General features: G+C 43.2%; 1 protein-coding gene across 1 annotated transcript in view; it reads right to left on the bottom strand.

The window, feature by feature from the left end:
* The window catches only part of IFNGR1 (interferon gamma receptor 1), a 105,793-nt gene extending 102,490 nt beyond the window's left edge, over nt 1–3,303 (bottom strand). The window contains exon 1 of the mRNA XM_068231659.1: nt 3,259–3,303. Coding sequence (XP_068087760.1) covers nt 3,259–3,265 — 7 coding nt within the window. The 5' untranslated portion in view covers nt 3,266–3,303. The remainder of the gene's footprint in view (nt 1–3,258) is intronic.
* Nucleotides 3,304–27,720: the final 24,417 nt, after the last annotated feature.

The raw sequence follows: 27,720 nt of genomic DNA on the forward strand, positions 1-27,720 counted from the left end.
ATGGTGGTAGCCATTTCTTAGGCTCCCACTCCGGACCGGAATCGAACCAGGATTCCCCAGCCATTACCCGTGGTCACCATGCTACTGAGAAAGTACCATCGAAAGTTTCACACAGTTGAATGAATGGCAGACTTGCCCTCCATAACACAGTCTTGGCAAATGCATTCGATTTGGTTCGTCTTGCGCTGGGTCAAGGATCCATCTGACCACAGATGCCTGGTCTGCAAAGCACAGTCAGGGCAGGTACATTACTTATACAGCAAATGGGTCCTTACTTGGATGTGTGGTGGTGGTAGCCGGTTCTCAGGCTCCCACTCCAGACCGGAATCGAACCCTGATTCCCGGCCATTACCATGGTCACTCACAATGGCAGACTTGCCCTCCATAACAGATTCTCGTTACAGGTACTGAACAGCCAGCAGATAATGTAATTTAAAAGAAGTAGATGTAAGCTTTAACAATGGTAGAGAAAGAACCATCGAAAGTTGATAAGGCAGTCAGACATTACCTGATATCACCGAGGAAGAAGGAATCTCGCCATGGTGTGCACCAGTCCAGCACGGCCATCACAACACAAACAGCTGTTTGCAGTGCGTTACACAGAGAGTTTGGTGTGTCAGCACTTTAGGCCTGCAATTTAGCATTCAATGTGATTTCTGCCCTTAAAACGCTGCTTTGCGTCTAATCCAGATTTTTTCCCGGGACTTTTGACGTCTATCCCACTCTGCCATGCCCCCCTCCAGGTGTTAGACCCCTTGAAACATCTTTTCCTTCACTTTTGTGGCCAGCATAAATGTTTCTAGTTTTCAAAGTTCGCCTCCCCATTGAAGTCTATTGCGGTTCGCGAAAGTTCGCGCGAAGCGAACTTTCGCGGAAGTTCGCGAACCGAGAATTGGAGGTTCGGGCCATCTCTAGACATCACATGGCGGGTGGGGAAGCAGCACAAACATGTGGTAGATATGCCCTAGAACCCGATGCTATTGGCACTTTATTTGGAATAAAATCTGTGCAGTCATAACATTCGACATTCCATTTGACCTTTGTATATTTCTATTGGGGGATAAACCCAGGAAGGTGTAATATATTACCCATAGGTTAATTCAGCATGTAGTCTCTAACGCGAAATGAGTCCTCGCTAGAAATGGTTTTCCCCATCTTCATTCTGAACCAGCCTTTGACCCTTTTAACGAATACTATGTTGGCAGAACATTTGACCGCAAAACTTCTGGACAATATACAGGGATTTTACGCTACCTGGAACTTTTGGTTTCTGTTGTTGGAGAATAATGGTCTTAATTATGCCCTTCATACCTTTTAATTCTCACTCTCTAAGTGATACGCTTACAGATGATAATCGCTATGAGCTGGTGTTATTATTTCTATATAACCGACTGAATATTGATGCAAATTCTTTTCTTATTGTTTATGCTTATTGTTTGTATTTACAGTACTTTGTTATACACTATTTGACTCCCCTGCGTGGGAAACATACTGCTATTGATGATTTCTATTTCTCTGCTTCTGCAATAAAACCTTTTGAAACTAAAATGTTTCTTGCAAAGGAGTGCAGGTTGATGAAAATTTGCTGTCATGTGCATTAAAAAAGTTATGCGCTGAACTAGAGCTTTGTCTATATTTGTACTTTGTGTTATGTAATCAAAAGAGGAAGTCCAGTAAATGAAACTCTTGATTTTATAAAACGATAATGAGGAAACTGAGCCTAAACTACAACATCTTCCTGTGTTGGTTTGTCTCTGGTGTTGTTCAGCCAGACATGACACACAAAAAATGCTGAATGGCTGAAAGATCAGCCACCCTTGCTTATTTTACAAGCTGTATAATACCAGCTTGCTTACAATAGTAGCCAGAAGTCATAACCTCTCTGTAATGGCATCTGTCTATCTGTACTGTCATCAGTTCATGTCCCTTTATAATATTAGCAGTCAACGGGCCTTATTTATTGAAGCCACATAAAGTAATGATGACCTGTGATCAGGATCAAATCCTGATCACGCCATTTAAGAAAAAAAGACCATTGGCATGACCACAGCTTGTTGTGCTAGTGACTTTAATTACACTTAAGTTATTTACTATTGAACCATAGGCACCTCTATGGTTTCTTATGTCCCCAAAGATGATTGCAGTGATCACCAGCAAATAGCTGCTGATGCTTCTAAGGGCCAGTGCACACCAAAAATCGCTAGCGTAATTGCAAATGTGTTTTTTGAAGTGATTTTTCAGTAATTTCAGGTATGTGCCTAGCAATTTTCTAGGTATGCCTCATGATTTTTGGAGCATTTCAGTGTAGCATTTAAAAAAATGTTGTACAGTAGAGCTGGAAGATAACAGTTTTGCAAAAAAAAAAAACACCTGTAAAATCGCTCTGTTTTAGCATTTTTTAGAGCAATTTTCCACTTTTCCTATACTCAACATTGAGGTTGAATCGCCTCCAAAATGCTGCGTTTGCGTTTGGGAAAAAAAATCACATCACTTTGGTGTGATCCATCCCATACAAATACATTAGCCAAGCGCTTTTCGAAGAGCTAGCATTTTAAAAAGTGTTCAGAAGCGCTCTAGGTGTGCACCAGCCCTAAGTGTGTAGCTGATCCCATGAGCTAATACCAACCAACATGGACTTCTACATTACAGGGACCTTGTAAAGCACTCTTTCCCACCTTCATGTCTAAACTAAGTAGAGGTAGGCGTAACTGAATAGGGGGAGATTAATAAGGTGAGGACCAAATAGCCAATAAAACTGGGAGTAAAGGGATCACGGCCCTTTATTTGATTAGAAAGAATAAAAATGCACCCCCACACATTTTTTTTCATACACACACACATTCACAGATTTACATTCCTGGTTTTAAAGATATTTTATAAAAATGTTGCATCATAAACCAGTGTCGTCTATTTTTCTAAAACTTCATACTTTTTCATTTGTTTTTGTTCTGTACTCTATAAGTAATACTGTATTCCTGCTTGTGGACCTGCTTAATGCCATCCTCTCTTGTTACAACTGCCTAGGAACCCTGGTACATCATGTTTGAATTTTACAGTAAGACCTTCCGTTGGCCCACACAAATGCATAAACTGGATTCCTCAATGGCAAATTCAAATAAACTCAAGCAGAAAAAGTGCTTATTTAAATTGGCTGCGGAGGATCTCCACTGGTCCATTTGCCTAGACCAATGGTAAGCCTTAAAGAAAACCTGAACTGAACATTAAAAGTCAAAATAAGCATACACAAGTCATACTTACCTTCCATGTAGTCTACTCCTCCGTGTCTTTCTCCTGTCCCGTGTCCTGTTTGTTCACTGTGATCAAGGGAATTTTCCGTCCTCCATTTTGAAAATGGCTATTACCCATAACAGCTTTCTGGTCAGCACACAGTTAAACTGTAACATCGTCCACTTGAGCCATAGGGAAACATGGACATTACCGGGTACATCAGTTTTCCTCTCAGCTATAACTGACAGCAACTGATATTTTACTGACAGCAACTGATATATTTCAGATCTGACAAAATATTGTCAGAACTGGAAGGGATTATTATCAGAAGAAAATGGAGAGCTTCTGAGAGGAACTGATGGCAAGGTAACTATGCAATGTTCATTTGAAGTTACCTCATGTGTTTATTTTAAATATTTTTACTCAGTACAGGTTCTCTTTAAGGTGCGTACACACATGCGACTATAGTCGTTTGAAACGATCGTTCCCCGATCATTTCAAACGACGATCGTTTGAAAAAAAGCAGCCAACGACTATTAAGTCTAACAACGGACGAGCTAGATCGTTCAAAACGAACTATCTAGCTTGGCGGATTTTTCCCAACGACGATCGTTTGCAAAAGTAGCACATCGTTGGAAACGGTCGTTCGTACTAGGCTTGACATGCGCATTTCACTATTTCTACATGAAACTTTTCATTTTTATGCGCAAGCGCAATAGTTGCTTTATGTGATGTAACGTTCGTTTTAACGATCAGATAGTTACACACCTTTTAAAACTAACTTTACTTAGGTCATTCTTTCTTCAATTAAAAGTTCGTTCGTCGTTCATAACGAACGATCGTTGTCGCATGTGTGTACGTAGCATCAGTTAGAAATTAAAATGTGTCAGTGCTAAGGTTTCCAGTCTAGCTGGAGGAACACAAATGAAGCTGGTGTGACTGATGTCAAGCATGTCTTGCCTTCACTACATAATGAATAAAACCAGTTATTAATAAAATGGAAAGTCAGCTCACAAAGCAAAAAAACTGTACTTTTGGAAACTATAATATCTAAATGAATAATAATACTTATGCACAAATGCAAATATGATAACCGTATGGCATATAAAAAGTAGGAAAACATGTTTTTATTGAATATTATGTCAGGGTTTTAAACCGCTTTAATGAGTGTTTAGAACACTGTTTAATGCACTAATTCAAATAATGGGGGATCTAGCCAATTAAGACAACAGTACCACAAACTGAAATATGCACTCTCTACTGATTTCATTTTGAATTCATTTTATGTATGAGTGATTAATTACGATTTTAATGTAAAAACTTTCTATCTGTATATTCATATACCTAGGTGGTTATGACTGTCGAGAGAGGTCATCAGTTGCTATGCAATGCTACGGTATGACAGGATAGAGAATGAAGTGTTGCGTTCAACTTAGGGCCTGTACACACTGCTGCGCTTGCGCTGCTTTTTTAAAATCGCATGTGATTTTGAAATCGCAAAGCCTTCATAAAAATAGAAAAATCACATCGCACCAGTGAGTACAGGTCTTCACGATTTTCAAGATTTTTCAAAAGACCATGGAATTAAAAAACGCATGCGATTTTAAAAGCGCAGCGCAAGAGCAGCAGTGTGTACAGGCCCTTACAAAACGACCTGAGACATGAGTGCTAAATTAGCGGAGGCAGACCATTGATTTTAAAGGTTTTATGCTATGTCTGTTTCATGTTCATGTATTTTTTTACATGTGCAATTGGAAGCCGATTAAAATGTGTTTGAGGATAATGAAGAGGTTTTGAGCGCCAGATCCACCTTGCTGTGAGGTGGTCAGCATTCGGTGAGCCTATCACCTGAAGGGGTGTGCATGGCTTTGGGCACACGTGGAGAGTGGCAGCACATGTGAATCACTATCACTGGGTGGAATGTGTGAGCTGAAGGTAACAGTAATGCACTATGTGCAGTTCTTTTATTTTTGGGGTGATGCAGTAGAAGTGGAGTGCACAGTCAAGCATCCTTTTTTAAAACTCTCTCTACGGCCTTGTTCACATTGTGTTCAGCTTGCGTGTCCGTCCACGGTGGGCTTTTTTTGAGGCTTTTTTTTCCAATTCCCGGCACTTGGGTGGGCGATTCTTTTTTGTGGTTAACGGTTTCCGACACATTTTTCCCGAGCGTTTTGGTAATTCAATCCCTGACGCAAGTCAGGAAGTGAACTCTTTGATCCGGAAAATAATAAATACAATGTATTTTCTTAAAATGTGAACGCAATTGCTCCACAAAGCGGTTTTGTGAGCGTTCTGCGTTTTTTTCTATACCTTCCATTGAGGCGAAATCACCTCAAAAATGTCTCAAGCACCGCTTTACAAAGCGGAATGCAAACGAGCCGCTCATATGTGAACTATCTCATACAGAATCATTGTGTAAGCGCTTTCAGGGCAATTTTGAAAAATCGCCCATGCTTAAAAAATAACAAAACAGACTGCAGTGTGAACAAGCCCTACTTGTGGCGTCCAAGATGACGTGCAACGGAAAGCTCCACCTTTAGGAAGTTCATCATCTACATTTATTTCTGTGGGAAACTACCCCCCCCCCCCCCCCCCCACAATCCCTTATCTGATCACCTGCCATCAACATTCATTATGTCCGCTGATGTCCAATATCTGCAAAAATTAAACAGGTCAGTCTGCTATGTAATCCCAAGAGACAAAATAGATATGTTTAAAACGGACCATATGCACAGGCCCCAAAAAATGCATGGGTCCCTTTTGTCCGCTGTCCTCTGATTTGGGAAACTGCAAGAGCAGAGCTAGTGTGAACTGAACCTTAATTCTGAGACTGAGGAGAATGTGTGAAATGTTCTGCATTGTTTAAAGGAAGCTACTTTTACCCTGGTCTCAAATCCACATTTGTTGTCTGTCATTAGAACTTGCTGCTAGAGAAGTCTGCTACACTGTATGTTTCTCTTTACTGACAAAGCTAGCTTCCCTTTCTCTTATCTCTGCATCAGTGCTTAACCACTTCAGCCTACGGGTGTTTTCACCTCAAGGATGAAAGCAATTTTCCTGTCAGCGCTCCTCCTATTCATTCACCAACAACTTTATTCCTACTTATCACACCTACATGATCTATATCTTGTTTTTTTCGCCACAAATTAGGCTTTTTGTGGGTGATACTTGTTTTCAGTAATTACTTTATTTTCAATGCATTTTATAGGGAAAAATGGGAAAAATTTAAAATAGACTATTTCTCTAATTCCATCCCCTGTAGTTTTAAAATAAGCAATGCTACTATAAATAAGGCCCAACTATTTTATATGCACGCTAGTCCAGGCTATCACAGCATTTAAATGTATGATGACAATATATTATTTGGAAATAAGGTTTTTTTTTTCTGTTTTGGGTTTTCTTGTGTCCAGTCAATAATTACAAGCCATTATTTACTAAAATAACAGTAATATACATATTAAAAAAAGCTGAGCCTCTAAGGCAACTATTTATGTATCTATTTTTTAACTGCTACTCATTTTTACTTTTTTTTGATTGTTGGGGGGGGGGGGGGGTGCTATATAGTATATATGTAGCAATATCCTGGGTTACCAGGAAGTGTTAATTTTTTTTCACTTAAAGTTACTTCCCTTATTATGAATGGACATGATGCTTGATCTCCTCCACGTAAATGCTGCTGAGAACAAGCAAGTGTGCGCTCCCGCCCCAGCCACACTGCAGGTTAAGGTAGATGAGGGCACCTAATGCACTGCCAACCTGTAGAGAGGCTAGAGATGGCAGAGGCAGTGCTGTAAATCCCCTCATTAATTCAGTCTAAAGTTGCAACAACCGATTAAATACAGTTGTAAAGAAAATAAATAAACAAGGGGGAGCTAGAAAAAGCCCCAGGTAAGTACTTCTCAACTTTTTTCTCCCACTTAAAGAGAACCTTAACTGAGAGGATATGGATGTTTCCTTTTAAACAATACCAGTTGCTTGCAGTCCTGTTGATCTCTTTGGCTGCGGTAGTGGCTGAATCACCCACCTGAAACAAGCATGCAGCTAATCCAGTCTGATTTCAGTTAGAGCACCTGATTTGCATGCTTGTTGAGGGGCTGTGGTTTAGGTTCCCTTTATAGTGACTAGAGATGGCCCAAATGGTTCGCACGCAAACTTATTCACGCGAACTTCGGTGGTACGCGTTCGTGGTGAACCGCAAACTATATGCGAGTTCGACCCGCCCCCTATACTACATCATTAGGGTCAACTTTGACCCTCTACATCACAGTCAGCAGACACAGGGTAGCCAATCAGGCTACATTCCCTCCTGGAGCCCCCCCCCTTCCTTATAAAATGCAGGCAGCGTCAGCCTTTTCACTCACTCGTGTGGCTGCAGTAATTAGAGAAGGGAGAGAACCTGCTGACATAGGGAAAGCTTAGTTAGGCTCTTGTGTTAGGCTTGTTAGCTTGCTCCTTGCTGATACTTATTGCTAAAAAGCACCCCACAACAGCTCCTTTGAGAGCTAATGTTCTTCTTGTGATCTATTTTTTTTTGTGTGTGTGTCCCACAGATACTTGTGTTGCATATACAGCCCTGTCAGTCAGCCACAGCTGCTGGACCTTGGCCCCTTTGTAATTCCTACTGTGCCACTGCCAGGCCCAGCACATTCCATGACTACTTGTGTGTATGACAGCTGCATATTTGTAATACCAATCCCTACATACCTGTTCAGTAGTGCACCTACCTACGTGACCGCAAGCAGTGTTAGATTATATACCAGTCACTCGCTGCACCTGTTCACAGTACCTGTGTGTGTGACTGCTGCATATTTGTAATACCAATCACTGCATACCTACCTGTTCAGTGCACCTACCTACGTGAGCGCACGCAGTGTTATATACCACCAGTCACTGCACCTGTTCACGGTACCTGTGTGTGGGACAGCTGCACATTTGTAATACCAATCACTGCATACCTGTTCAGTAGTGCACCTACCTACGTGACTGCAAGCAGTGCTATATTATATACCAGTCACTCACTGCACCTGTTCATGGTACCTGTGTGTGTTACATCTGCACATTTGTAATACCAATCACTGCATGCTTACCTGTTCAGTGCACCTACCTACGTGAGCGCACGCAGCATTATATACCACCAGTCACTGCACCTGTTTACAGTACCTGTGTGTGTGACAGCTGCACATTTGTAATACCAATCACTGCATACCTGTTCAGTAGTGCACCTACCTATGTGAGCGCATGCAGTGTTATATACTACCAGTCATTGCACCTGTTCACGGTACCTGTGTGTGTGTGACAGCTGCACATTGTATTGATACCAGTCACTGCATACCTGTTCAGTGCACCTACGTGACGTACACTCAGTGTTATATTATATACCAGTCACTGCATACCTGTTCACGGTACCTGTGTGTGTGACAGCTGCACATTTGCAATACTAGTCATTGCATAATTGTTCACAGTACCTGTGTGACTGCACACTGTTTAATATACCAGTCCGTGAATACCTGTTAACTGCACCTGTGTGACAGCTGCACATTGTTTTGTAATACCAGTCACTGCATACCTTTCACTGCACCTGTGTGACTGCACATTGTATTAGTCAAGTCAGTGCATACCTTTCACTCCCCCCCCCCATATGGACAAAACAAGAGGCAGAGGCAGACCCAGAGGCAGGCCACCCGGCAGGTCTGTTCGAGGTCATGCTGAAAAGATTTTGTGCAGCACTAGACCAAAGTACAGTGCTCAGAAGAAGGCACGTCCCATCAACTCCCAAGATTGTCAGGACGTGGTTGACTATTTAACACAGAACACCTCATCTTCCGCAGCCACCAGCGCTACTACAAGCACCACAACCGCTGCATTTGACACTTCGCAGGAGTTATTAGGTGGGGAATTAACTGATTCACAGCCATTATTGTTACAACAAGATGAAGGCGCTAAGCAAGTTACACCACCTCATATGTCTGAGTTAGGCGACACTATGGACGTAAGGTGTGAGGAGGAGGATGATGAAGTACCTGCTGTTGGTGCAGTTTTGGAGGTGTCTGATGCAAGCAAAGCTGGGGAGGATGATTAGGATGATGATGATTATGATGATACGAATGCCATGTGGGTTCCCAATAGAAGAGATGAACAGGGGGACAGTTCAGAGGGGGAGTCAGAGAGGAATAGGCGGAGAAAAGTTTCTGAAAGAAGCAGGGGGGGTTCGTCGTCAGAAACAGCTGGTGGCAGTGTCCAGTGCCATGTATCGCCACCTATGGACAGCCAGCCAACATGCCCTTCAGCGTCAGCTGCTGACGCCACCATAGTGCCCACACCCCTGGGCTCAGCGGTGTGGATATTTTTTTGTGTGTCTGCCTAGATCAGAGCAATGCCATCTGTTCCCTCTGCCGCCAAAAATTGAGCCGTGGAAAGGCCAACACCAGCATAGGGACAACTGCCTTATGAAGGCAAATGGAGAAATGGCACAAACTGCAACAGCAAGACCACCTGAGGAAAAGCAGCACACAAAAGCAAAGCCACCCTCCTTCTCCTCTTCCTCCTTCAGGTGCCTCATCTTCAGCCGCTTTCTCCCCTGCACCTTCACAATCACAGCCACCCTCCTCCACTCCGCCTCTCACCTTCAGCGGTTCCCGCTCCTCTGCCCACAGCAGCAGCCAGGTGTCTGTGAGGGCAATCTTTGAACAGAAGAAGCCAATGTCTGCCAGTCACCCCCTTGCCCAGCGTCTGACAGCTGGCATGGCGGAACTGTTAGCTCGCTAGCTGTTGCCATACCAGCTGGTGGACTCTGAGGCTTTCTAAAAATTTGTGGCCATTGGGACACCGCAGTGGAAGATACCAGGCCGCAATTATTTCTCCAAAAAGGCGATACCCAAACTGTACCGTGAAGTTGAAAAAGTGGTGTCATCTTAGCGTTGGGTCAAGGGCCCATCTGACCACGGATGCCTGGTCTGCCAAGCACGGTCAGGGCAGTTACATTACTTACACAGCCCATTGGGTATACCTGGTGACCGCTGGCAAACAGGGAGAACGTTGCTGTGCAGCGGACCGAGTTGTGACACCTCCACGGCTTGCAGGCAGGCCTGCTGCCACCTCCTCTCCTCCTGCTACATCCTCTTCACTGTCGTCCTCCTCCTCCTCCTTGGCTGAGTGGCAGTTTAACTCTACTGGTGCTATGATCTCCTATCCAGCTACACATCCCCAGCTCCCCAGGGCCTATGCTGCATGCCAGGTACGACGGTGTCACACCATTTTAGACATGTCTTGCCTCAAAGCGGAGAGTCACACTGGAGCAGCTCTCCTGGCTGCTCTGAACAAACAGGTGGATCAGTGGCTGACCCCGCACCAACTGGTGTGTGACAATGGCAGCAATCTCATTTCGGCTTTGACTTTGGGAAAGTTGACACATGTACCCTGCATAGCACATGTGCTGAATGTAATAATTCAGAGATTTGTGTGTAAGTACCCAGGCTTACAGGACGTCCTGAAGCTGTCCAGGAAGGTGTGTGGGCATTTCAGGCGGTCTTACACGGCCATGGCACGCTTTGCCGATATTCAGCGGAGAGACAACTTGCCGGTGAGACGCTTGATTTGCGATAGCCCGACTGGAATTCAACACTCCTGATGTTCCACCGCCCGCTACAACAGGAGAAAGCCGTCAAACAGTATCTCTACAACTACAGTCAAAGGACATGCTCTGGGAAGATGGGGATGTTCTGGCCGAAGTTCTGGACAGTCGACGTCGTCGCCTTTTTAAACAATTGCATATTTCAACATATGTTTTTGGTACTTGATAATGGGATGTTGTTTGCAAAGATGAATTCGCTTGAAGATTTGTGAACTCTGTTTTTACAAAATAACTTTTTGATACATTAAAATTTAAGATAATCTTGAAACTTCTTTGTCTCTTCAAAAATACTTTTTTTTACTATATATCCTTGTACTTATATGGTTATATTATTGTTGTTGTGGTGCACCATTGAGGATATGGTTTTTGGTCTCCCAATTTTTCCAATTACGAAGTACTGGACACTCATGCAAAATGCCTGCGGGCTCATGCGGCCGTTTGAGGAGGTGACAAACCTGGTGAGTCGCAGTGAAGGCGCCAACAGCGACTTGATCCCATATGCCTTCTTCCTGGAGCATGCCGTGCGTAGAGTGGTGGATCAAGCTGTGTAGGAGCGTGAACAGGAACAGGAGGAAGAGTTGTGGGATCAATTCTCATCAGAACCAGATGTTTCCTCAACACCTGCGACAGCACAGAGGGGGGAGGAGGAGGAGGAGGAAGAGTTGTGTGGGGAAGAGGAGTCAGATGAGGAAGGTGTTTTTTTGGAGGAGAAGGACGCGGAAGAACAACCGCAGCAGGTGCAGCAGGTGCAGATGACATCTTTCATGCTGTCCAGCCTGTTGAGGGACCCCCGTATAAAAAACATCAAGGAGAATGAGCTGTACTGGGTGGCCACGCTACTAGACCCTCGGTATAGGCACAAAGTGGCGGAGATGTTTCCAAATCACCAGAAGGCAGAAAGGATGCAGCTCTTGCAGAGCAAGCTAGCAACTATGCTTTACAGTGCATTTAAGGGTGATGTCACAACACAACAGAATAAAGGTACCACTGCCAGTAATCCTTCTCCCATGTCCACGCAGGCAAAGACAGGATCTCATGGTGATGTCAGACATGCGGACATTCTTTAGTCCCGCCTTAGCCCTTCCGGATCCACCCTCCACCAATGCCTCGATTGGCAGGTAGCCGACTACCTGTCCTTAAGTGTGGATGTAGACACTGTGAGCAGCGATGAACCCCTGGACTACTGACTGCGCAGGCTTGACCTGTGGCCAGAGCTGTCACAATTTGCCATCCAACTTCTGTCTTGCCCTGCCTCAAACGCCCTGTCGGAAAGGACCTTCAGCGCAGCTGGAGAGATTGTCCCTGAGAAGAAAAGTCGCCTAGGTCACAAAAGTGTTCAGTACCTCACCTTTATCAAAATGAATGAGGCATGGATCCCGAAGGGCTACTGCCCGCCCGAAGACTGTCCCCACACACAGCATCTCTGCCTGCACGCCGTGTGACTGCCTGCCTCAAGACTAAGCATCTCTCCTTACAGGCAGCTTGACTGCCTTCTCCGCCACCACCAACAGGGTCCAGGACTCCAGACGGATTTCTGAATTTTTAAGGCCGCTGCTAACAGCGGCCGCTATAATAGTTTTTCTGGTGCGTGTACATGCCTGCCTAATTTTTCTGGCTGCACTGCAGCTGCAACAACAAAACAAAAGGCATGTACATGTGTCAATTCCCCTTCGTGATCGTTACCTTGCCGCGGTGAAGGGGCTTGCGTATTACAGTGAAGCAATAAACGCCGGCTATATGAGTGTCTCGGGGGGGGGGGGGGCACACCCAAGATAATAAGGTCGTTGCTTCATTGTGAACAGACCAAATTCGATCAACTGGACAGTCACTGTTGTTCTGTCATTCAGCTACCTCAGCCCGGCGACCATATGGGCTTGAAAACCGCCATGGCCTGCACTCTCGCCATGGTGTGCACCAGTCCAGTACGGCCGTCACTACGCAAACAGCTGTTTGCGGTGCATTACACAGTAAATTTGGTCTGTCAGTGTGAAGCAGTACACTAATTACACTCCCTAATTGATGTATACACATGCAAGATGTTTTAAAGCACTTTAGGTCTCCAATTTAGCATGCAATGTGATTTCTGCCCTTAAAACGCTGCTGTGCGTCAAATCCAGATTTTTCCCCGGGACTTTTGGCATGTATACCACTCATCCATGCAAAAACTCAGATGTTAGACCCCTTGAAACATCTTTTCCATCACTTTTGGGGCCAGCATAAATGTTTCTAGTTTTCAAAGTTCGCATCCCCAATGAAGTCTATTCCAGTTCGTGAAAATTTGCGCGAACCGAACCTTTTGCAGAAGTTCGCGTTCGAGGTTCGCAAACCGAAAATCGGAGGTTCGAGCCATTTCTATTAGTGACACTGAAGTGGAAACAAAATGTATGATATACTGATTTGTATGTGTAGTACTGATAATTAATATAACATTAGTAGCAAAGAAAATAGAATAGTCTCATATTTTAAATTTTTAGATACATAGCTGTTTTTTTATAACATTGCATAATTCTCTAATATTTGCAATTACAAGCCACACTATTTTAAACTATAACACAAGCAGAGCTAATGACCCTTTCAACTTTACAGTAGTAAAAATGTTATCTAAATCTGTCTCTGACTGTCTGGCCTGGTGCACACCAAAAACCGCAAGCAGATCCGCAAAACGCTAGCGTTTTTAGCTGCGTTTTTTCTTATTATTTTGAAGCATTTTGCTAGCATTTTGCGGTTTTGTGCTGCGGTTTTTGGTACAGCAGATTACAGATTTGTTACAGTAAAGCTGTTACTGAACAGCTTCTGTAACAAAAACGCCTGGCAAACCGCTCTGATGTAGCATTTTTCAGAGCGGTTTGCGTTTTTCCTATACTTTACACTGAGGCAGAAACGCCTCCGCAATCCAAAATCTGCAGCAGCCCGGGAGTATGCGTTTCTGCAAAACGCCTCCCGCTCTGGTGTGCACCACCCCATTGAAATACATTACCCTAGCGTTTCCACATCCGCAATCGGATCTGAAAACGCGACCGAACCGCTCTTGTGTGCACTAGGCCTTTCTTTGATTTATAAATGCTCCAGGAAGCAGCCTCCAAATTGGTCATGGCGCTCAGATAAGCTCTTTCGCATAGATAACAACTGAAGTTTCTTAACTCTTCCTGTACTGGAAACAATATCTGTGCAATGTTCTATTTCTTAGCTGTACTACACATACAAATTATTATATCATAAGTTTATTTTCACTTCAGGTTCCCTTTAAGTGTTACGTTAAAGGACACCCAAGGTGCCAAGGGATAATGCTCCTCTTATGCGCGGTGAGTGGAGTATGGTGTTTACACTTGGTTGCTCAGCAACCGCCATTAGGAAGGCGCACAGCGCATCCCCGACAGCAATTCTAGCTGTGCAGGGCATGCGCACATCCTGCAGATTTCTTTTGCATCCCCAGCATCAACATAGCGGTGCGGGACATGCGCAGATCCAAAGGGGATCCAAACCGGGATCTACCAAGTAGTGCCTTCCTCTAGCAGGCCGCAGGCGGTGTGGATAGACGCAATGATGACGTGGCGGTGCGAGTGCGCGGCTCTCCGGGGATTGGAGGACATCCCTGGCACCTAGAGCCAATGGTGTTTGACTCGGTGCAGCGAACAGGCGACTTGGAAGCAGGATTTCTGCCCCAACGGTCGGGAGGATGGAGGATCATTGCCCAAGTGACTACTGCCCAGGACATTCTGGGAAAAGTTTAGGTATGTTTGAATACAGGTGTGGCAGCATATGTCAGAATGTGCAGTTAATACTGTACCATTTACAGTCAATTGCTCATAAAGGTTACTTATTTTGGTAATGTTTACATTTGCAAATTGCTCATTATGCAAATTGTGCGATGTAGCAGTAATTTTGAAGGCGAGGGGTGGGCTTACAGGTGTCATTTCTGCTTATATATCAGAATGTTCATTGTCACACTTGGTTACCATTCTGTGTTATTGCCTTGACAAAGGGGACCCCTCGGGGCCCCCAAAACAAATAGTTTTTCCAAGATGAAGCAGGCACACCATCCGATATCACGGGGTGCTTGGTGAAGTGGTATAGGCAGTACCACACTCAAAGACAGTATCAAAGATCTCACCAGCACACCTCAGGTTAAAGCACACCTTTTATTGTGCCAGTATCCACGAAATTCCAACAATTGTTTCGGGAGCCACGCAGGGTCCCCCTTTATCAAGGCATATGGTTACTCTGCACATCCACAATGAGTCCTCTATATATACTTCTAATCCTCAATACCCCACCCGAATAAAGTGACCTCAAGATGACATCATGAAAAGTTGCATAAGTAAACACAATCCATTTTTGCACAATATACATCATCATAAAACTATTAGCATTATACGTACATTTCTGGGTGCACGCTGTGCAACCCTCTCTATGAACCTACCATCATCAGATGCTCCCAGATCGCCCCCAGTGTACTTCAGCTCTAATTGTAATATTCAAACTCCATAGCCTTCCCTTCCGTCCGTTACCTACCCGCCGCTATTACCATCTAATGGAATTTTCCGAAACCACCCCGTACATGGGCGTGGTCTCTGTCCTGCTCCGCTGTCATTGGAGGAGCGTGCACAAAAAAAAGGTGTGCTTTAACTTGAGGTGTGCTGGTGAGATCTTTGATACTGTCTTTGAGTGTGGTACTGCCTATGCCTCTTCACCAAGCACCCCGTGATATCGGATGGTGTGCCTGCTTCATCTTGGAAATACTGGATCATAGGCACTGGAGCCAGAGCACCCTCCAAAAGGAACCGTCTGAAACCAAAAGTATCTTGGCCGGATTAGGCTTTTTCTTGAGTTTAGACGAACTGTGATTGGGTTCGTTCTTGGCAGTGTGATTGATTCTGTTGTCTGGCTGCGATTGAGCCAGACAAGAAGAGGATTTACAAATCAGCCCGTTGGGTAGCTCAGCCTCAAATGGAGGAAGAGAACCAGATATGTGAATATTCATCTGATGACATTAGTGACATTTTGTTGCCAAGGAGGCCTGGAGGTGGATTTGGTAGCGATAATGACAAGGATCTGATTAAGGAATAAGAAAGATTAAGAAAAAGAAAGGTGGATCTTGAGTTGCACGGAGAAAGACTATCCGAATATTATAGGGACAGATAAGGGGGGAACAATTGTGCTTATGGACTATGAGAAGTACAGAGAGGGCATGCTCAACATGTTGAGTGACAACAGCACTTATGAATGTTTGATTAGTGATCCCACAAATGAAATTAAACAGAAATTGGAAGGACTGCTTGAACTGGGTTTAACGAATGGTTGGCTAACAGAAAGTGAATATGAATATATGCATATTTCTTTTCCTCAGAGACCAGTAATATATGGACTCCCAAAAGTTCACAAGGGGACGAATCCATTAAAGTTCAGGCCAATTGTGTCCGGAACGGAATCGGTAACACAGCCATTGGCTCAATTTATCGATTTCGTTCTACAGCTGCTGGTGAGAAGTCTGCCAGCCTATTTAAAGGACACAAATGATTTTCTGACCAAACTGGGGGACATAAGAGATGCCCGAGATCGCCAGTGGTGAGTGAATTTTGGAGTTACTGTTTAATTTACAGTCTATACATTCTAAGCCACTCCCACCTGAAGTGACCTATGTACAATGGATGAGGGGAAGCAAATCCTCTTATGTCCACTGTCATGGAGAGAGTCTAGTCCGGTGGACAGTCGTAGATGCATAAGTATGCATCTGGATAGCATCATTTTTGATGCCACATTTGCAGAGTTTTGAGGGCAATGTTCACATCACATGGGTTACCATGTGACACAACGGAGGCTGGGCGTGGGAGGTTGATTGAAGGAAGGGGGCGGAATTGAGGTTTGTAGACACGCCCACCTCGGTTCACCCAATCACGCGCGGTGTATGATGCCAGCGCTGCTGGACACGTGATGTATGCGACGTAGGCATCGCATTAGCTTCCTATGGCCGCGGTATGACGCTCCTCCAATGACAGCGGAGCAGGACGGAGACCACGCCCATGTACGGGATGGTCTCGGAAAATTCCATTAGATGGTAATAGTGGTGGGTAGGTACCGGACGGAGGGGAAGGCTATGGAGTTTGAATATTACAATTAGAGCTGAAGTACACTGGGGGCGATCTGGGAGCATCTGATGGTGGTAGGTTCATAGAGAGGGTTGCACAGCATGCACCCAGAAATGTACGTATAATGCTAATAGTTTTATGATGATGTATATTGTGCAAAAATGGATTGTGTTTACTTTCATGCAAATTTTCATGATGTCATCTTGAGGTCACTTTATTCGGGTGGGGTATTGAGGATTAGAAGTATATATAGAGGAATCATTGTGGATGTGCAGAGTAACCATATGCCTTGATAAAGGGGGACCCTGCGTGGCCCCCAAAACAATTGTTGGAATTTCGTGGATACTGGCACAATAAAAGGTGTGCTTTAACTTGAGGTGTGCTGGTGAGATCTTTGATACCGAAACAAATAGTTGGTTATGGAATGGAATTGTGTCACGTCTATTGGATAAAAGCAGACTTGGTCTACAAGTAAGTGTGCGGACCTTCTGGATTTGCGAAGTGAAAATAAACTAATTAAATAAACAATTGTATCTATCCTCCTTCTCCTAAAAATGACTTTTTAAGATATTCCACAGTATTATTTTATATTTAAATATACTTTTTAATTATTTTTTTTTATTGTCTTTGCTCAATGACACATTCATTGAAGTATGCCAGAGCTAAAATCTATGAATTATTGACCCTTTTTATCTCTTTCCTGCTCTCATAAGTGTTTTATAGTTGTAATTTCTTTTCAGTGAGGGTCACACTGTAGTCTGACCCAGTCCTGACTCAGACAGGAACTGTCACTTACATATCTGATGTTTAACTCTCTCAGGCAGAGAAATAAAAAAAGGAACACAGTAATTTGTGTGCTTGGCACTGTACATACACATGTCTATCTCATCATGTCACATGTCACCTCGGGTATCCTTTAACTATTTTAGCCTTTTTGGACGTATCTACTATGTCCAAAAGGCTGCTGCCGCGCTGCTGTGCACTCCTTCTGCTCGCTTCTGCTGCTGATCGCGCGCCCGCATGCTCCCATGCTGCCGACCGTTATCCCGGATAGCAATGAATGGGAACACAGTCTACTGATCTAAGTCCCCGTGTAATGATCTGCGCTGCTGTCTGCACAGGCAGACAGCTGTTTGACCATTTTTTTAGGTCTGAGTGCTGCAGGTCTCTGGAAAAGAGACCTGTCTTCACTCTGCAAGTTTCAGACCTGCTGTTCTAGGGAGGAATTTGCATCCACTTGTCATGCAAATTGCTTAGCTGCTTCCTTTGATGGCTTGCAGTATAAATTCCATTTCTTCCCAGAATTCCCTGCTGGTCATAGAGGTTTGTTCCTGCTAACTTACCTGGAGTCTCAGCCCACTGCTTATTGTTTGCTAATATTGCTATCTTAGTGTAGCTAATTCTTGGGGAGTGCTCCTTGCATTCCTATTTAGTGCAGTCAGCTTGTGTATAATTTGTACTGCCTATTCTGTCTTGTCTTGGCTGTGCGATTGCACTGTCGCCAGCGGTTGGCGATAGTGAATCGTTCTGTCTTGTACTTGGATCGCATTTGCCCTAGCGTTAGAGGCGGTGGATCTTTCTGGTCTGTATCTTGGAGTGTAACCTTGGCTGCGGTTGCTGCTGGTTGCTCCTTTTGTCTGTCTTATTGTGCGGATCGCACTCGCTCTTGCGGAAGAGCAGTGGATCCTTTTCAGTCCTGTTCCTGTGTGCGGATCGCACTTGCTCTTGCGGAAGAGCAGTGGATCCTATCTGTCTTGTTCCTGTTGTCTGTTTGTCCAGAGTAAACGCTTGCTGTTGCCTGAGGTAAGGCAACCGATTAGCAAGCGTTTCTGTTATTTGTTTGTTTGTGTTTCTGGGTTCAGTTGTTAGTTAGGGTTGGCGTGTTTTGTCTCTGTTGCGCTTCTCGTGCGGAGACCGCGCCATTAGCGTGTTTTGTCACTGTTGCGCTTCTCGTGCGACGACTGCGCTTAGCGAGTGCATTTGTTATTTTCCTTGGAGTTCTGATCATTATTGATTGCTGTGTCTTTTTTACTACACTTATGCTCTGTCTTTACTTGGTCTTGTGTCGCTGTTAGCAATCGCCATTCTTGCGATTGCTTTCCCACTTGGTTTTCACTGTTGTGTGTTCACCGTCGCCAGGTGGCGACTAGATTGGTGGACATACATACATTCTGTCTCTGTGCTCACTCTCTTTCTCTTGGGGCCTATCTTGCCCTGTATTGCTTCCCCTCGTAGAATTCCTGTCTGGCATCTGTGGCAGTACAGAGGCTGTATAACTCTGCACTCCAGAGCTCCATCTGCCGGTGGGAATTCCCCTCTACAGGTGCATTGCACCACAGCTGGGTTCGGTTATTCAGACGTTTGTGGGGGATTTCCGCAGTGTCAGCGCACATTTTGTGCGCTGACCACGGAGATAATTCCACATTCGTTACACCCCGTTAGAAAGACCGGCGGCTTCTATTAGATGCCGCAATCCTTTTAAAGAAAATAAATGCTTCACGTCTTCCCTTCACTTCCTGTAAGTGAGAGCACTCGCTTACAGGAAGAAAAAAAAATGACTGAGGCCAACTTGTGGCTAAATAGTAAAACTACATCTACATACATTTTTTTAAATAAACTTACAAACAGTTACATTTGAAATTAACTGTTTACCTCCCACACTCCAAAAATATACGCAAATACATTTTTTTAATGAAAAAAAAATTACAATACAAATAACATAAATAGATACCTAAAAGGTCTGAACTTTTTTTAATATGCATGTCAAGAGGGTATATTACTATTATTTTTTAAATGATAAGCTTGTAAATGTGATGGACGCAAAACTGAAAAAATGCACCTTTATTTCCAAATAAAATATTGGCGCCATACATTGTGCTAGGGACATAATATAAATGGTGTAACAACTGGGACAAATGGGCAAATAAAATATGTGGATTTTAACCAGTTCGGCCTTTCTGGACGAGCTTTCTCGTCCAGAAAGGCACTGCTGCTTTCAATGCGTGGTGCGCGCGATCAGGCGCGCGCCCGCATGCGCACCCGCCGCCCGACGCTAGCCCCCCGATCAGTGAATAAGAATATAATTCCCATTCACCGATCTAACTTCCCCGCAGAAATACCGATGCTTTCTCTCCAGAGAGCGTGGTATTTCTGCCCCCAGGCAACAACTCCTCTGAATTTTGGTTCCTGGATGCGAGATCGTTCGCATCCAGGACTTTTCTCACTGTGGCCATCTTGTGGCCAAATAGTAAACTGCACCCACATACATTTTTAATCAAAGATTTTGCTTATTTTACATGTAAAATAAGCAGTTTCCCTCCCACACCAAAAATTACCCACATACATTTTTTATTAAAAAAATAAATAAAAAAAATACAATTAAAAAAAAAAAAAACAACATAAATAGTTACCCGAGGGTCTAAACTTTTTAAATATACATGTCAAGAGAGTATGTTATTATATTATTTAAAATTATAAGCTTATAAATAGTGATGGACGCAAATTGAAAAAATGCACCTTTATTTCTAAATTAAATATCAGCACCATAAATTGTGATAGGGACATCGTTTAAATGGTGTAATTAACGGGACAGATGGGCAAATAAAATACATGGGTTTTAATTACGGTAGCGTATATTAATTTCAAACTATAATGGCCTAAAACTGAGAAATAATGATTTTTTTCATTTCTTTCTTAATCTTCCTGTTAAAATGGATTTAGAAAAAAATAATTCTTAGCAAAATGTAGTACCCAAAGAAAGCCTAATTAGTGGCGGAAAAAACAAGATATAGATCAATTCATTGTGATAAGTAGCAATAAAGTTATAGGCGAATGAATGGGAGGTGAACGTTGCTCGGATGCATGAGATTTTCGGCACTGCGGCGCTGAACCGGTTAATTATGGTAGCATGTATTATTTTAAAGCTATACTCACCGAAAACTGAGAAATAATGAATTTTTCAATTTTTTTCTTAATATTCCCATTAAAATGCATTTAGAAAAGAATAAATATTACCAAAATGTACCACCCAAGGAAAGCCTAATTGGTGGCACAAAAAACAAAATATAATAATAATACGAATATAGATCAATTCATTGTGATAAGTAGTGATAAAGTTACTGGCAAATGAATGGAAGGTGAAAATTGCTCAGATGCATGTGTACGCATTCTCGTGTACTCGCGCATATGCAGTTTGGACTGGTCGGTCATCAGTCAGAGATTGCTAATGTGGGATCCAGCGCTAGAACGAGCAGACCCTAGGAGGAACAAGAAGGCTCTATAGGACCCAGATTCTTCCCTCTCCTTAGGTGAGTATGTTTTTTTTTTTTGTTTTTTTTTGTTTTTTTTTAGGCTTCAAATTCCCTTTAAAGGGACTCAGCACCTAATTTAAGAAATATATAAAAGGTTCGTAAATGGAGTGTGCAATTGGGGCTGGGGTGTTTGCCAGCATTACTTACCTTCAGGGGGCCGATCTTCATACTGGCAACCATCTTCTTCCAGGGAGAACCGCAACTGCCCCAGATTGACGCACCCAGCGATGTCAGACGTCCTTGACTTCTGCAATGCATGCTGGGAGATGTAGTTCTTCAAGGTACATCTCCCAGCATCTTTAGAACCTAGACCAGAAGCAAGCATCTCTGTTCCTCGTGTAGCAGTGTCGCACATGTGATATAGCGGGGAACACCGCTTTGATGGATTTATCCAAGGCTCCAAATCAATGTTAATATCTGTTCCTATGCATGCATTTAGGAACCTTGAATCAGAGAGACACGGAGACCATATCCCATAGATTCATAATTAACAAGTCCTTTATTGGGGACGCAGCCCTTGATTTTATAGGTTACATGACGTAACAATTAATATTTATTCCTATGAGGGAAGGTTTATAGTTAGTAGAGGGTGTACATAATCATTAAGAAATGTGTTAGGGGTGTACATAATGAAATATGGTGCAATCGGATGAGCTCATTGTCCTGTGAGGTTTAGGCATCACAAAACATCTTGTGCTTGACCTCAAATGCTGATTATTATGTTCTGTACTTTGTCCCAGTGTTGGAACAGAGCAGAGTATCTACAATGACATACGGTAAGCTAAATTAATTGCAGCACATTACACAAAAGAATAAACAGTATAAAGCAATATATAGAGAGAGAGATATGAGCAGTGACTGTTTGAGGGAGTCTAATAAATCAATCCTGGATTTAATCAATAACCTATGAGGTAAATAATGTTATTCAATAGCTTTTTTTTTTCCCTCTCTTTCTTTCCTTTTCTCAAACTCAGAAGCATACCTGGTATGTGAAGTTTGTCAGCCAATGGCGTCTCAGCCTTCCACAGCTGTTGGCCAGTGCTGTTTAATGCCATCATCATGGTTTGATAGGTGCATAAGTTAATTTTATTATAACATCGTGTATAGACAATTACGCTCATATTTCTAACGTCTTCCCCTACCCCTTACTCCCCTCCTCATTCTAACCACTCAATCAACCAGCAGTAGGCTTTCATACTTTTTTTATACCATTATCATCCTCATCCAGCACTCATTACATGCACACACTCAGTCTAACACGAACCTCGACCCACCATGTGCCTATCATTACCCCATCTCAGCCATGTCTGTCTTACCCTCTAATCCACATTTTTCCAAGGAGCTTATGTTTTTTCCAGATATTTTTTTATAAGTGATTGCCACAAGTTATTATAGGATCTTAACGCTTTCGAACAGACTAAGACAGGTATATAGCTAGTTTTATCATCATTTACCCCATGCACTTCACCACCACATAACTGATTCATTCTGTTGATCCAGACGTCAAAACTTGGCGGGGATGAGTCTTTCCATTTATCTACTATGATATTTTTTGCGACCTTAGAGCCAATTTCTTTGATTAAAGTACTACCTTTACTGCTTTCTGGGCTTGAGATGCCAAAGATAGCTTCACTGGCTGTCAGCTCGAAATTCTCCTCTAGTAGCTCGCTGCTAAAATTACATATTTTTTCCCAGAAGTTCTTAATCACTGGGCAGGTCCACCACATATGCATCTCTGTTCCACCCTCCTGCCCACACCTCCAGCAAAATTCTTTTTGTCTTGAAAATTTTTGAATACGGGCTGGTGTCATGTACCATCTGGTTAAGGTCTTATATTGGACAAGCTGGAGTTCTGTATCTTGGATCTCCCAGTTGCCTTTCCAAATCTTAGGCCATTCGTTATCTAAGGAGCAACCGAGGACCTTTTCCCATTTTGTACAGTAAGTGGGGATCAAAATGTGGCTCTCACCTTGACAGATAAGTCTGTTTATTTTAGACAAGGCTTTGTCCATTTTCTTATTGAGTAGAATGAGTTTTTAGATTTTTCTAAAATGTTTAGGTCTTTTCTTGTTTTGGTTAATTTCGAGTTTATTTTATGCAGGAAACTCCGGACTTGGGTTAGACCCCACGTGTCTTTCTGCCCAAATTTGGTTAGCAGACTCACAATCCCCAAACCAGGATTGCCCCTAAGATTAATAATGCGTGTTTCGCTACTAAGTTTATTCCTGGTGAACCAAGACTTCACCAAACCTGGAGTGAAGTCTGGGGGCGTGGCCAGCCGGCGATGTGAGCAGACGCATCTCACACAGCTCCCGCGCTGATCCGACAATATTTGATCCGGTACGTTGATTTGAGCCCCTGATTTGGTCCCGACTGGTGGAGACTACAGAACTGACACCTTAGTGTGCCCCCGGGAAAAGAAACCGTGCAAATGGCGATGATGTTGAGGAATAGAGAGGATAGGGCCTCTGCAGACCATCCGAAGAGGCAAGATGGCGCCGATCCTCCTCCAGCACAACACTCAGAATCCCAGCGCAGTGATATAGCCTCTCGGCTGGAGAAATTCGCACATAAGGAGACTAAGAGCATGCCTGGAGACATAGCTCCCGACAAGCAAAACGCTGATGGGGCAGAGTCGGAGGGGGCCCAAGCGGAAACCGAAGGCTCGGTTGCGGAGGAGTGGGAAACTGAGGCTGACCTAGGAGTACCTGCCGCAACCCCAAAACCAAAAGCAGCCAGATCCGGTAAGCCGGGAGGGGGAGGAAGAAAACCTAAAGAGCCTCTGCCTAGTGAAATTTTGGCCGCGGTGCAGGCCTGCAATGAGGCCATACTCTCTCTGACGCAGCAGAAAGGCGGAATTAAAGAGGAGCTGGGGCTGATACGACAGGACATTAGCAATATAAGGGAAAGAACCACGGCAGTAGAAACAAGAGTCAGCAATGTGGAGGATCAAATGGGCCCGATTACACGTGATTTAAAACGAGTTATAAGGCATGCCACAGCAAACTCTGATAAAAACGATGACATGGAAAATCGACTACGCCGCAATAATGTGCGCATAGTAGGCCTTCCTGAAAAGATTGAGAACTCAGACCCTACATTGTTTATTGAAAAGCTACTTATACTTCTTTTTGGGCGGGAAACTTTCACCAACTTATATGCCATAGAGCGTGCACATCGTGTTCCTACACGTCCGCCAAAACCTGGAGCTGCCCCTCGGCCTTTCCTTGCTAGGTTTCTTCACTACAGAGACCGCGAGGCTCTCCTGAACGCAGCCAGGCTTAAAGGATCTATCACCTACAATGAAGTTAAACTTTCATTCTATCCTGATTTCTCGGCAGAAGTACAGAAACAAAGGCTAAAGTTCTATGATATTAAGAAGCGGCTTCAGAAAATGCAAGTACAATACGCCATGCTTTACCCTGCGAAGCTCAAAGTTATAGCAAATAATGAGGCCCATTTCTTTTTCTCTCCGCAAGACGCCGCGGAATGGCTTGATCATAATGAACAGTATATAAAAGCAAAGTCTCCCGTATCCGATGAATAACTTTAGAGTTTACCTTTCAGGTCTATACTTGAAATATGGAAACTATACTTCAGCTTGAATGATTGGAGGATGTCAGTATACATACGAAAACTGCCTTATGATTGCTGGTTATATGCCTCTCACTGTGATTATATTTCTGAATTATTGTGTGGAGGTAACTCTGCTATCTGAGGATGTGGGGTATTGCTATTAAGCCGCTATGAGGTGATCATGTTTTTAGGGGTTAATTGGTATGTGATCTGATTTAATACACCACTTTGATTATACACTGAAATGTCTGGGGGGAGAGGAGAATTCTCTGTGTCCTCAGATAATGAGTATGTTGGTTTGGCAAATCTTGATTAATCATAGAGCAAGACCCTCTGGTTATAAGCTTAACAATATTTTAGGGGGGAAATTACAATTTTGGGTCTGTGCTCTCATGTTAAGAATTTCCGCGATTACGCAAGTAATGATGTTCATTAGGTTTGGTGGGTGGGGGGTAATGTTGGGGATGTTACTTCAATTTTACTTTTTAGTTAATCAAAGTGCAGCAGCAGCAGCCAACCTATGTTTATGGGCTCAAAAAGGCAACCATACTACTCCTTTCTTACACTTCAAACACTTAAAATGGAAGATACCACTATACTAAGCTGGAATGTAAGGGGGCTATCTGATGCAACAAAAAGATATGCAATTCTTTCTACTTTACAAAAGGCTGGACCTGCCATTTACTGTTTACAGGAAACCCATCTTATGCCTCATTCTCTTCACTTATTAAAAAAAAAGTGGATACTACATAGCTTTCATTCTACACACTCGTCCTATTCCAGAGGGGTATCCGTATTAATCCACAGCAAAATACATTTCTCCCTTATGACTTCTATAATTGACCCAGAGGGGCGCTTTGTAATAGTGCATAGCCGGATTAATAACCTAGAGTGTATTATAGTGAACATTTACTCACCCCCTCCTTTCTCATTATCCAATCTACAGCCTATTGTAAACTTTATAAAAGACAAGGGGCACCTTCCCTTGCTATGGGTTGGGGATTTTAATATGTTCTTAGATCATAAGTTGGACAGATTTAGGTCCCGGACACAGCTGAGTCAACCTTCTCCACTGGCTAGATTTCTTGGGGAGCTGGGTCTGATGGACGTTTGGCGTTCTATGCATCCCGGGGAATTACAATACTCGTGCTTCAATAAAACATATATGTCTTTGTCTAGGATTGACCTAGCTATTTGTAACGCTTCCATGAAAATATTGATTCAGAAAGCTGAATATCTAGTACGATCTCTTTCTGATCACACCCCACTAAAAGTTGTAATCTCTTCCTCTACAAACTGCAGGAAACCAAGGCCGCCCTGGAAACTAAACCCTTATTGGTTAACACTAATTAGTACACATTCTGATATCATTAAAGAGATTACAGTATTCTTTACCTGTAATAATGATCCCAATAATAGGTTGTGGTCCTGGGATGCATTCAAGGCCTTTCTCCGGGGACTTTTCTCCTGGGAAATTAATAAAATACGATCTAAAACGAGAAACTCTGATATTTCTCTGACCAAAATGGTGGGGGATAAAGAAGCTAAATTTATTGAAGATGCCACAGCTGCCAATAAGGTGGCTTGGGTGCAAGCTCAGGACAACCTTAATGAGCATCTGATATCCAAGGCAAATCATAAACGCTTCTTTCAGAAGCAAGCATTTTTTGAGCAAGGAGACCAAACGGGACACTTGCTCTCAGTTATAACTAAAGCTCAATCTCCCCCCAATATTATTGGTGCTCTATCTACCCCTACTGGAGCTATAGTTACAGACTCCTTGGCTATTAACTTAGAATTGCAGAAATTCTATAATGACCTATATTCCTCTAGAGCAACATACAGTCCTCAAGATCTAGATGATTATCTGTCTCTTATTCCATTACTGGGTCTCAGTGAGGTAGATGCAGCCATGTTGGAGTCTCCTATTATGCTTGAAGAGTTGGAAGTAGCAGTAGCCTCGTTCCCAAATAATAAAGCCCCTGGTAATGATGGTCTTCCCCTAGAAATCTATAAAAGGTACGATGATTTATTATTACCTAAGCTCCTGGAAGTATTTAATGCGGCCTTTGAATCGGGAACTTTGCCTAATTCAATGACAGAGGCAGTAATTGTTTTAATCCTTAAACCTGGCAAGGATTCCCTCAAGGCAGAATCATATAGACCAATTTCTCTTCTGACAACCGACATCAAGATACTATCAAAGGTCTTGGCAAATCGGCTCGCTAAGGTGATTACTACTGTGGTTGGATCTGACCAATCGGGATTTATCCCATCTAAATCCACGGCAATTAATATTAGAAGGGCATTTCTCAATCTTCAGTTACCTGCTGACAATGTTGGAAAAAGGGCTATCCTATCCCTTGATATTGCCAAGGCCTTTGATAGTGTTGAGTGGATATATCTATACAAGGTGCTTGAATTAATGAACTTTGGTCCCAATTTCCTTAAATGGATAAAAATCCTATATAACCACCCAAAGGCCTGTATTAGAGTTAATAACTCTAATTCTTCATTCTTCACCTTGGGAAGAGGTACCCGACAAGGGTGCCCCTTATCCCCACTTTTATTTGCCCTGGCCATAGAGCCCCTTGCTGGACTGGTTAGGAGTAACAAACAAATACAAGGATTTAAATATGGGCCCCTCGAAGAGAAAATAGCATTATATGCTGATGACACTTTATTATTTTTACAGGATACAGACACCTCCTTAATTAACGCTATGTCAGCCTTATCTGACTTCGGCAGGTTCTCGGGCCTAGTGGTAAACTGGGATAAATCGTGCCTCTTAGCATTGGATGGACAAGACCCAATTTTGCCGCAATGTTGCTCTCAAATTCAAAAAGTGACCTCATTTAAATACTTAGGGATTATTGTCTCACCTGTTATA

Source organism: Hyperolius riggenbachi, chromosome 4 (genome assembly GCF_040937935.1).
Source record: "Hyperolius riggenbachi isolate aHypRig1 chromosome 4, aHypRig1.pri, whole genome shotgun sequence".
Lineage (NCBI taxonomy): Eukaryota > Metazoa > Chordata > Amphibia > Anura > Hyperoliidae > Hyperolius > Hyperolius riggenbachi.